General features: G+C 43.8%; 1 protein-coding gene across 3 annotated transcripts in view; it reads left to right on the top strand.

The window, feature by feature from the left end:
* DIAPH3 (diaphanous related formin 3) overlaps positions 1–12502 on the top strand; it is a 766072-nt gene that overhangs the window by 393808 nt on the left and 359762 nt on the right. For all 3 annotated transcript variants that reach the window (XM_077297277.1, XM_077297278.1, XM_077297276.1), the window contains one exon: positions 8877–9116. In XM_077297277.1, the coding sequence (XP_077153392.1) occupies positions 8877–9116 (240 nt within the window). The remainder of the gene's footprint in view (positions 1–8876; positions 9117–12502) is intronic.

A 12502-nucleotide genomic window follows, 5' to 3' on the forward strand; every position in this document is an offset into this window, starting at 1 on the left:
CACATGTGACAATTTGATTTTTCCTTTTTTTAGAGCTCTTCTACTGCGCCAGAGACAGGGACGGAGCAGCGGAGTCAAGGTCCGGTGGAATGGCGGCAGCGGGTACGTATATAAGGCTGACTGTCCTCAGTGTAATATTCTTGAATCTTCCTTTCTTTCCACTCGTATTTCTAAACTTTTTCCTTCTGGAATCCTTTTGTATCTTGACTTTCCTATTCATGCCATTTCTCAGCATCTTTTTTTCTTTCTTTTCCTTATGTAATTGAGCAAACTTTAATGACTTTCTTTATCTTTTATGTTTCACAACGGGACCATAACCTGATAGACAATGACCTACTCATCACCCTGGTCCAGGAGCGAGTCCCGTTGTGGGACAGCCGGGATCCACTGCACTCGAACAACACCACGATACGGCGGTTGTGGATTGAGGTGGCCCAAGCGATGTGGGATGGCTGGGACAACACCACGACACGGGTCCGAAATGCATTTGGTAAGTGTTGCACTGCAGTGTGAAGCAGCAGAGACCTTGGCCGTGCTCACTCAACTCTGTGTGATGAAAGAAACTCTACGGAGTTTCTCTCATCACACACAGTTGTATGAGCACCGCTAAAAGTCCATTTTCTGACCATAACGTTTTTTTTTAACAGTTGACAAAGTAAAAACACGTTGGCGTTCGATGAAGGACTGCTTCAACAAGGACCTGCGTGAAGAGAGTCGTGTTCCCAGTGGTTCAGGAGCAAGGATCAGAACATACAAATACCATCGAGTATTGGCATTTCTAAGATCGGTCCTTGCCCAGAGAACGTAAGTATTTATCACATACATTAGGTTGTATTGTATTGCCAAAATCTGTATTTTTAAATTCCACAGGATTTTGCGTCTGGTTAATTTTTGGTATTAATTTTATTTTTCCTTTTTTCACAGCATGACTGTCGGCCCAGGTTCTGGAGCGGTCCTTCATCCGACAGCCACGGACCCATCCCAGCCATCCAGCAGCGCAGCAGCAGGTGGGCCTTCCACACTAACTGGAGACCAGAGAGCTGGTCCATCAGGTATTCCCCTTTCGCAGTCCTCTTCCACTGCCCCCTTGTTTTTGGGCACATCCCGGCAGCGGCAGAGGGCTTCGGACAGGTCACTCATGCCCGAGTTTTTGCACTTGAACTCGGTTTTACACGAAGCAATCAAGGCTTTAGGTGACCGAATGGATGTTTCACATAACCTATTGAATGCCCGTATCCAGGAGGTCACCAAAAGCCTTGATCAAGTTAAAGCCGACCTCCAGAGGCCAGCTCATCATTTTTTTAACCAAATTGAGCAGGGCATGTCGGAAAACCTTACTCCTGATCTCCAGCTGAGTGTCATGCAGGCCTGCAATTCTGCGTACGTGCAGGCTATGCAGCAGAGTCGGTATTTACAGCAAACAGTGGCGGCATATCCAACTGTGCCTTCACTGTCTCGATTAACCTCAATGCCGACCTCTGCTGCATACCACTGCACGGCCACCTCTATTCCTTCCACAGGCGGACTCCACTACAGCGCCAGCACCATGACAAGTGCAGTTGGACATCCCACCGCCACCACCGTGACAACCGCTGCTCCTGCTTGGACCTCCTCCACTGACACCACGATGCAGCAGGACCCTGGCATGGCTTTCCGGACCGCCCCCACCACGATGCAGCGGGACCCTGGCATGGCTTTCCAGACCGCCCCCACCACGATGCAGCAGGACCCTGGCATGGCTTTCCGGACCGCCCCCACCACGATGCAGCAGGACCCTGGCATGTCTTTCCGGACCGCCCTCACCACGATGCAGCAGGACCGTGGCATGGCTTTCCAGACTGGCCCCACCATGATGCAGCAGGACCGTGGCATGGCTTTCCAGACCGCCCCCACCACGATGCAGCAGGACCGTGGCATGGCTTTCCAGACCTCCCCCACCACGATGCAGCAGTACCCTGGCATGGCCGTCCGCTCGCCAATCGCTATGGACTATGACACAGTGCAGCCGGACCCTGACAGGTCACCCGCCACCACGCCACGGCATATGAGCCCACCAAGACGTCCCACAACCAGGCAAAGCCAAAAAAAAAAACCCAGAGGACTCTTAGCATTCCTCCCCCTTCACCTACCAATGTGTCTGTAATGTCAGTTTTGTCTCACCCTTCCAGTGCGTCTCAAGCCTCTCATGTGTCAAGCCCCATCCCCGAACTTCCAGACCCTTCTAGTTTCATTGCCCCTTCTCCTGCCACCTCTGCGTCGTCAACGGTTAGCCAGGCCTCATTTCTTCACACCCCCCGTTTACATCACTCTACCCCAAGCCGGCGCAGTAAAAAATATTTTTTTTCAGTTGTTAAATAAAGAAAAAAAAGTTTGATTTGCCACAATTATGTTTGGTTTATTGTGTCTATGGCCGCCGGCAACACACACCGTGCATCAAGAAACGTCGCCAGTAGGGTTGAGCTAAACAGATCGGCATATTTCCAAAGTAGCCGATTTTTGACAAAGTCGGTTTTCGTGAAACCCGACCAGATACTGTAAACCATGTCATATCCCCCTTGTTTTTGCATATTCCACACTACTAATGTTAGTAGTGTGTATGTGCAAAATTTTGGCGCTGTAGCTATTAAATTTAAGGGTTAAATTGCGGAAAAAATTGGCGTGGGCTCCCGCGCAATTTTCTCCGCCAGAGTAGTAAAGCCAGTGACTGAGGGCAGATATTAATAGCCAGGAGAGGGTCCATGGTTATTGCCCCCCCCCCCTGGCTACAAACATCTGCCCCCAGCCACCCCAGAAAAGGCACATCTGTAAGATGCGCCAATTCTGGCACTTGGCCACTCTCTTCCCATTCCCGTGTAGTGGTGGGATATGGGGTGGAGAAGGGTTAATGTCACCTTGCTATTGTAAGGTGACATTAAGCCAGATTAATAATGGAGAGGCGTCAATTATGACACCTATCCATTATTAATCCAATTGTTTGAAAGGGTTAAAAAAAACACACACATTAAGTATTTTAATGAAATAAACACACAGGTTGTTTTAATATTTTATTGCTCTCTCAATCCACCTGAAGACCCTCGCTCTGTAGCAAAGGAAAAATAATAAACCAACTATATACATACTTTCTGATGATCTGTCACGTCCCACGAGGTAAATCCATCTGAAGGGGTTAAAATATTTTACAGGCAGGAGCTCTGCTAATGCAGCTGTGCTCGTGCCTGTAAAAAACCCCGGGGAATGAAGGTAATGTAGGTCAATGACCTGTATTTACCTTCATTCGCGGTGATGCGCCCCCTGCTGGATGTCCATAGAACGTGGGAAAATATTCAGAACCTTTTCCAGGCTCGAGGTCATATGAGGACATCCAGCAGGGGGCGCATCACCACAAATGAAGGTAACTGCAGGTCATTGACCTACAATACCTTCATTCGCGGTGATGCGCCCCCTGCTGGATGTCCATAGAACGTGGGAAAATATTCTGAAACTTTACGAGGTCATATGAGGACATCCAGCAGGGGGCGCATCACCGCGAATGAAGGTAACTACAGGTCATTGACCTACATTACCTTCATTCCCCGGGGTTTTACAGGCACGAGCACAGCTGCATTAGCAGAGCTCCTGCCTGTAAAATATTTTAACCCCTTCAGATGGATTTACCTCGTGAGACGTGACAGATCATCGGAAGGTATGTATATTGTTGGTTTATTATTTTTCCTTTGTTACAGAGCGAGGGTATTCAGGTGGATTGAGAGAGCAATAAAATATTAAAACAACCTGTGTGTTTATTTCATTAAAATACTTTTAAATAATGTGTGTGTTTTTTTAACCCTTCAAAACAATTGGATTAATAATGGATAGGTGTCATAATTGACGCCTCTCCATTATTAATCTGGCTTAATGTCACCTTACAATAGCAAGGGGACATTAACCCTTCATTACCCCATATCCCACCGCTACACGGGAATGGGAAGAGAGTGGCCAAGTGCCAGAATTGGCGCATCTTACAGATGTGCCTTTTCTGGGGTGGCTGGGGGCAGATGTTTGTAGCCAGGGGGGGCCAATAACCATGGACCCTCTCCTGGCTATTAATATCTGCCCTCAGTCACTGGCTTTACTACTCTGGCGGAGAAAATTGCGCGGGAGCCCACGCCAATTTTTTCCGCAATTTAACCCTTAAATTTAATAGCTACAGCGCCAAAATTTTGCACATGCACACTACTAACATTAGTAGTGTGGAATATGCAAAATAAAGAGAGATATGACATGGTTTACTGTATGTAAACCATGTCTCATATCATGTAGGGTTATGATATTAACATAATAACTAGCACCTCTGCCTTTTTCCCCCACTCCTGGTTTTGGATTACAAAAAATGATATTAAAGACAGACCAAATACTGCCAGTTTTAGGACAACCTTGATTTGGAGAGGAAATACACAGGAGACACGGGCAACACAACCAAAAATAAAGTTTATTAATGACAAATATTATTATCATTGTATATAATTACAACAGGACATTTACACAACATTGTCCTGCCATGACACACGTCCAATATCTGAGTCAAAAAAGGCAGCAAATTGGTCCCGCATGTGAACAACGGCTGCAGTTGACCGCAGCGGGTGATGCTGGAAATCGGGCAGTGGGTGTGCAACTGGTTCATCCAGTTCAATGTTGGGTCGCTCCTTAGTCATTATGTAATTGTGGAGAACCACAAAGGCTTTGACCACCTCGTGGACTGTTTCCACTTTTAGATTTATGGCTGATGCAAGAATGCGCCATTTAGCGACCAGAATGCCAAAGGTACACTCTACAGTTCTTCGGGCCCTGGTAAGTCTGTAGTTAAAGATCCTTCTAGTGTGGTTCAAGTCCCGACTGGAATATGGCTTCAGTAGGTTTTCACACATCTGGAAGGCCTCATCCCCAACCATAACAAATGGCATCGGTGGACCTTGAGTGTTGGGGAGAGGTTGTGGCGGGGGAAAATTGAAATTTTGGCCATACACACGCCGGCCTATGTCTGAGCTCTTGAAAGTTTGGGAATCGTTGCCACGGCCAAAAGCTCCAATGTCCACGGCGATGAAGTGACATTCCGCATCAGCTATTGCCATGAGCACAACAGAAAAATATTTTTTATAGTTGAAGTACTCCGATCCTGTTCTGGCAGGTTTGATAATGCAGATGTGCTTTCCATCCACCGCTCCTAAACAGTTGGGGAAATCACACACACTCCAGAATTTTTCAGCTATTTCAAGCCACATGTCCAAGGTGGGTACAGGTATAAACTCATCCCGGAGTACATTCCACAAAGCCCGGCAGGTGTCCGCAACTATTCCGGAAAGGGTGGATATTCCAAGCCGGTATTGGAAGTGGAGGGATGATAAACTCTCTCCGGTTGCCAGAAATCTGTAAGAAAAACAGAAACAAAAAACATTACAATCTATTCTATTTATGTTGTGTTTACGGTAAAGAAAGATAGGTAAATAGCCGAAACATACATGTGTGAAAAAAAAAAAAAATTGGACTGTCATTGGGTTTAGATTTGTAACGTACCTTAATGTAACCAGCAGACATTCCTCCAGTGGAATCGTTCTACGGAGCTGGGTGTCCTGTCTCCGTATGGTTCCTTGCACACGAGCAAGCAAATCCCGGAACGAGTCTTGCGACATCCTTGTATATTCGTGGAATTTCTCCGGGTTGGCATTAAGCTCGGCATAGAGCGTGTGATAGGCTCCACGGCTCTCACGTAGTTCGATAATGGGGTGCCTCCAAAAACGCCTGTGTTGTCTCCTTCTCCATCTTTGGCGATTTCTGTCTTGCTCCCAAGCGAAAGCACAGGCAAGAAACATTTTGAAGCTGAAATCCAGGTTGAAATAAAAGCTCTCCATGCGAAGATCCATCATGACACAGGATACAGGAGCAAACTGTTAAAATTTCAGTAGCCCTAGGGTCTATATGTAGAGTTCACAACATATACGCCCTCTTTAGTCCCATTGGCGGTGTCTGGTTATCTTGATTTTTCTCTTGTGAAATTTCTCTTCATGGGAAAAAAAACGCAAACGCAGGAAAAAATGCATGTAAACGCGGCAAAACGCCACGTTTTTTTTTACCGCATGCGAAAACGCATGCGTCTAAAAAACGCGGCGTTTTGCCGCGTTTACATGCGTTTTTTCACCACCTGCGTTTGCATTTGAAACGCTGCGTTTTTAAACGCAAATGTGAAACTAGCCTGACCTGGCCTCCACAGTCACCAGACCTGAACCCAATCGAGATGGTTTGGTGTGAGCTGGACAGCAGAGTGAAGGCAAAAGGGCCAACAAGTGCTAAGCATCTCTGGGAACTCCTTCAAGATTGTTGGAAGACCATTCCCGGTGACTACCTCTTGAAGCTCATCAAGAGAATGCCAAGAGTGTGCAAAGCATTCATCAAAACAAAAGGTGGCTACTTTGAAGAACCTAGAATATAAGACATAATTTAATTTGTTTCACACTTTTTTGTTAAGTATATAATTCCACATGTGTTAATTCATAGTTTTGATGCCTTCAGTGTGAATGTACAATTTTTATAGTCATGAAAATACTGAAAAATCTTTAAATGAGAAGGTGTGTCCAAACTTTTGGTCTGTACAGTAGATGGGGGCAAAATTGTTTGGTGAATTGGAAAGCGCAGGGTTAAAATTTCGCCTCACAAAATAGCCTATGACACTCTCGGGGTCCAGGTGTGTGACTGTGCAAAATATTCTGGCTGTAGCTGCGACTGTGCAGATGCCAATCACACACACACACACACACACACACACACACACACACACACACACACACACACACACACACACACAGCCACACACACACACAGCTTTATATATTGGATATGCCTGTATGTCATCTCCTCCTGTATATAGTATATATGTTTGTCATCTCCTCCTGTATATAGTATATACCTGTGTCATCTCCTCCTGTATATAGTATATACCTGTAAATCATCTCCTCATGTATATAGTATATACGTGTGTCATCTCCCCTGTATATAGTATGTACCTGTATGTCATCTCCTCCTGTATATAGTATATACGTGTGTCATCTGCTCCTGTATATAGTATATACCTGTGTCATCTCCTCCTGTATATAGTATATACCTGTGTCATCTGCTCTTTTGTATAGTATGTACCTGTCATCTCCTGTATATAGTATATACATGTGTGTCATCTCCCCTGTATATAGTATGTACCTGTATGTTATCTGCTCCTGTATATAGTATATACGTGTGTCATCTCCTCCTGTATATAGTATGTACCTGTATGTCATCTCCTCCTGTATTAGACCTCGTTCACACGTTATTTGGTCAGTATTTTTACCTCAGTATTTGTAAGCTAAATTGGCAGCCTGATAAATCCCCAGCCAACAGGACGCCCTCCCCCTGGCAGTATATATTAGGGTACACATACACAAAATAAACAGGTCATGTGACTGACAGCTGCCGTATTTCCTATATGGTACATTTGTTGCTCTTGTAGTTTGTCTGCTTATTAACCAGATTTTTATTTTTGAAGGATAATACCAGACTTGTGTGTGTTTTAGGGCGAGTTTCATGTGTCAAGTTGTGTGTGTTGAGTTGCGTGTGGCGACATGCATGTAGCGACTTTTGTGAGATGAGTTTTATGTGGCGACATGCGTGTAGCAACTTTTTGTGTGTCAAGTTGCATGTGACAGGTTAGTGTAGCAAGTTGTGTGCAGCAAGTTTTGCGCGTGGCGAGTTTTATGTGTGGTGCGTTTTGTGTGAGGCAACTTTTGCATGTGTTGCAACTTTTCTGCATGTGGCAATTTTTCCGCGTGTGCAAGTTTTGCATGTGGCGAATTTTGCACGTGGCGAGTTTTGCATGTGGAGAGTTTTGCACGTGGCGAGTTTTGAGCGGTGACTTTTGTGTTTTGACTTTTATGTGGCGAGGTTGGTGTATGTGTGGTGAAATGTATGCTAAGGGTGGTATATGTGTTAAAGCACGTGGTAGTGTGTGGCACATTTTGTGTGTGTGTTCATATCCCCTTGTGTGGTGAGTATCCCATGTCAGGGCCCCACCTTAGCAACTGTACGGTATATACTCTTTGGCGCCATCGCTCTCATTCTTTAAGTCCCCCTTGTTCACATCTGGCAGCTGTCAATTTGCCTCCAACACTTTTCCTTTCACTTTTTCCCCATTATGTAGAGAGGGGCAAAATTGTTTGGTGAATTGGAACACACGGGGTTAAAATTTTGCCTCACAACCTAGCCCATGAGGCTCTCGAGGTCCAGACGTGTGGCTGTAGCTGCGACAGTGCAGATGCCAATCCCGGACATACACACATACATACACACACACACATTCAGCTTTATGTATTAGATTAGCATTTTTTTCTATTAATAAGAAGTCTGAGTAATGAACTGTTGCGTGCCGCTGCCACCATTCATTTACCTCTTCCCTGTGATACATCAATATGGCTGGAAATGTGTCATTAAGACGTCCTGCGTCTAGTTAGAGAAAAGGTTGGGGGCTGATGACAAGGTGGGCACTTTTCTGTAGTGCTCTCCCTCGATGGAGATTGCTGCATTCTGCCTGCGGCACAATAAATATTCTGATGCAAGGCAAGCTTCTTTATCCAACAAAGTTTTTTTTCTTTCCCTCCTTTTATTTTTTCTGTATCAACTCATGTAATTCTGTGTCTGATAAATTGCAGTGATGGAGAATAGACATTGTAGAAATGAAGTGAGATGAGAACTGCACAAAGTTGTCCTTCATAATTACATCCCACCCTAAAGGATTTCTCTTTTGCTGTTCCCCCTAGAATGGTTTAAAGCCGCAAATTATTATATTGCTATTTCATAAAAATATTCCTTTCTTTAATCAGATGAGCAGCGTGAAGAAGCTCATTCCACGTCTCAACTCAATTCTATTTCGCCTTCAATTTGAAGAGCAAGTAAACAACATCAAACCCGATATTATGGCTGTCAGCGAAGCGTGCGAGGAGATAAAGAAAAGCAGGAGCTTCGCTAAACTGCTGGAGATAGTGCTGCTCATAGGAAACTACATGAATGCCGGGTCCAGAAATGCACAAACGTTCGGATTCAACCTCAGCTCTCTTTGTAAAGTGAGTGTTACTTTTACTAATGATATCTCTTTTTACGTGCCTCATGTTTCCTGGCGACGTCACTCTGCAGCCGCAACACCATCACATTTATTATTGGAGATGGAGGAAAAATAGTTTCTACCTATGTTCTTCAAAACATTTGTTGTCAGTTTGTTCTCTATTTCTGTGGTTTGATCATAAGTAACCCTAATGGATATACTATAAAGTGCGGAGCGCAGAACTCCAGCATGTCCAATACAAGAAACCTTTACGTAAAAGGAACCAGGGAAGCAGGATGTGCTAACAGGCGCTCTGGCCTCTTATTGATCCTCTGCACATCGTACTTTCCATGCACCTGGTAGAAAAACGCTAAACTTTTCATAACTTGTAGAACACTCCTTACTTTAATGTAAAACTACTTGGGTAATATTTTTCCTCCTCCTTCTTTTTGTTGTGTGCATGTGGTGGGTGCTTCATGATGATTTATGGTGGGTCACAGTCATAGAACCCACCTTACCTTGTTTCTGTACTGTGAATCTGTTATTACTCATTACAAGTAATTATTTGTAGCCAATCTTTGTACAGTTATGTGAAAAAGTTTGGGCACCCCTATTAATCTTAAGCTTAATGTTTTATAAAAATGTTTTTTTTTTGCAACAGCTATTTCAGTTTCATATATCTAATAACTGTTGGACACCGTAATGTTTCTGCCTTGAAATGAGGTTTATTGTACTAACAGAAAATGTGCAATCTGCATTCAAACAAAATTTGACAGGTGCATAACTATGGGCACCCTTATCATTTTCTTGTTTTAAATACTCCTACCTACTTTTTACTGACTTACTAAAGCACTTTTTTTTTGTTTTGTAACCTCATTGAGCTTTGAACTTCATAGCCAGGTGTATGCAATCATGAGAAAAGCTACTTAAAGTGGCCACTTGCAAGTTGTTCTCCTGTTTGAATCTCCTCTGAAGAGTGGCATCATGGGCTCCTCAAAACAACTGTCAAATGAAATGAAAACAAAGATTATTCAACATAGTTGTTCAGGAGAAGGATACAAAAAGCTGTCTCAGAGATTTAACCTGTCAATTTCCACTGTGAGAAACATAGTAAGGAAATGGAAGAACACAGGTACAGTTCTTGTTAAGGCCAGAAGTGGCAGGCCAAGAAAAACATCAGAAAAGCAGAGAAGAAGAATGGTGAGATCAGTCAAGGACAATCCTCAGACCACCTCCAGAGAGCTGCAGCATCAACTTGCTGCAGATGGTGTCACTGTGCATCGGTCAACTATACAACGCACTTTGCACAAGGAGAAGCTGTATGGGAGAGTGATGCGAAAGAAGCCGTTTCTGCAAGCACGCCACAAACCGAGTCGGCTGAGGTATGCAAAAGCACATTTGGAGAAGCCAATTTCTTTTTGCAAGAAGGTCCTGTGGACTGATGAAACCAAGATTGTGTTGTTTGGTCATACAGAAAGGCGTTATGCATGGCGGCAAAAAGACACAGCATTCCAAGAAAAACACTTGCTACCCACAGTAAAATTTGGTGGAGGTTCCATCATGCTTTGGGGCTGTGTGGCCAATGCCGGCACCGGGAATCTTGTTAAAGTTGAGGGATGCATGGATTCCTCTCAGTATCAGCAGATTCTTGACAATAATGTTCATGAATCAGTGACAAAGTTTAAGGTACGCAGGGGATGGATCTTTCAGCAAGACAATGATCCAAAACACCGCTCCAAATCTACTCAGGCATTCATGCAGAGAAACAATTACACTGTTCTGGAATGGCCATCCCAGTCCCCAGACCTGAATATCATTGAACCTATGTGGGATCATTTGAGAGGGCTGTCCATGCTCGGCGAACATCAAACTTAACTGAACTGGAATTGTTTTGTAAAGGGGAATGGTCAAAAATACCTTCATCGAGGATCCAGGAACTCATTAAAAGCTACAGGAAGCGACTAGAAGCTGTTATTTTTGCAAAAGGAGGATCTACTAAATATTAATGTCACTTTTCTGGTGAGGTGCCCATACTTATGCACCTGTCAAATTTTGTTTGAATGCAGATTGCACATTTTCTGTTAGTACAATAAACCTCATTTCAAGGCAGAAACATTACGGTGTCCAACAGTTATTAGATATATGAAACTGAAATAGCTGTTGCAAAAAAAACAATTTTTATAAAACATTAAGCTTAAGATTAATAGGGGTGCCCAAACTTTTTCATATAACTGTATGTTAACATGTAAAAAGCAATGTCATCTTAAATATCCATGAACTTTTGTGGACACCGTTCTATAAGGTATTAAATCCAAGGGTAGATCGGCACTCAATAAATCAGGGTGCTGCTCGTGACGCTGCATATAAAGTGGGCAAGACATATAGAAGTCTCCTGCCCACTGTGCTTCTTTTTATGTCATTTTCTTCTGCGAATACACTGAGTTTTCTGTGGGGATTTTCCCCATAGACTTACTTGACGTGGAAAATCTCCAGGTAAAATATGCAAATTGCGTTTTTAGTACGTTTCTTTAGCGGAAACACTTATTTAAAGCATGACACACCAGATATTAAAGAAATGCAGCTGCAAAAATGCGGTGATAACGCATATTAAAAAAACGCACACAAAAAAAATGAAAAACCACAAGTAAACTAATTTACATAATAGATGTAGAAATTCTGCTCCATCAAAAACTTGTGGGAATGTAACCTTATTGTATAGGTAATTTTGATGCTTGACTCGGATCAGAAAAGGTCTAGATTATAATAGGTGCGCGAGCTACGCGTGGAACACACTTATAAAACACTTATGTGAAAAACGCACATCTGAGCAATGCTTTCAGCAACTAACTAGAAACAACAAATGACATGGAACATGTTAAGTGTCCAATTAGTGTTCTGAATCATGACACTTTTATGTAACATGTTATCATTTAAAGAGCCCTCTTTATGTATTAAGAATGGGCGTCAAAAGTGCTCATAGCTGTCCCTAATGCCCCTCGAAAGAGTGTGACTCTCTACCATAGCTTGGCCCACTCATTCCAGATCCCACAGTCCTCACTATGAAAGTGTAAGATCACGTATTGTACCAAGCGGTTTCTGAATTGAAACCAATGTAATGCTGTTACCATTCTGTAGCCGCCCAGTTAAGCACTTTCTGGGTTGGGGGGAGAGCGAGATCTCACTTTTCCTCCCTACGGGGTCATGGAGGGATATAGGATCTCACTTTCCCCTCCTACATGGTCATGGAGGGATGTAGGATCTCACTTTCCCCTCCTACGGGGTCATGGAGGGATGTAGGATCTCACTTTTCCCCCCACGGGGTCATGGAGGGATATAGGATCTCACTTCCCCCCTACGGGGGTCATGGAGGGATATAGGATCTCACTTTCCCCTCCTACATGGTCATGG

Source organism: Ranitomeya variabilis, chromosome 3 (assembly GCF_051348905.1).
Source record: "Ranitomeya variabilis isolate aRanVar5 chromosome 3, aRanVar5.hap1, whole genome shotgun sequence".
Lineage (NCBI taxonomy): Eukaryota > Metazoa > Chordata > Amphibia > Anura > Dendrobatidae > Ranitomeya > Ranitomeya variabilis.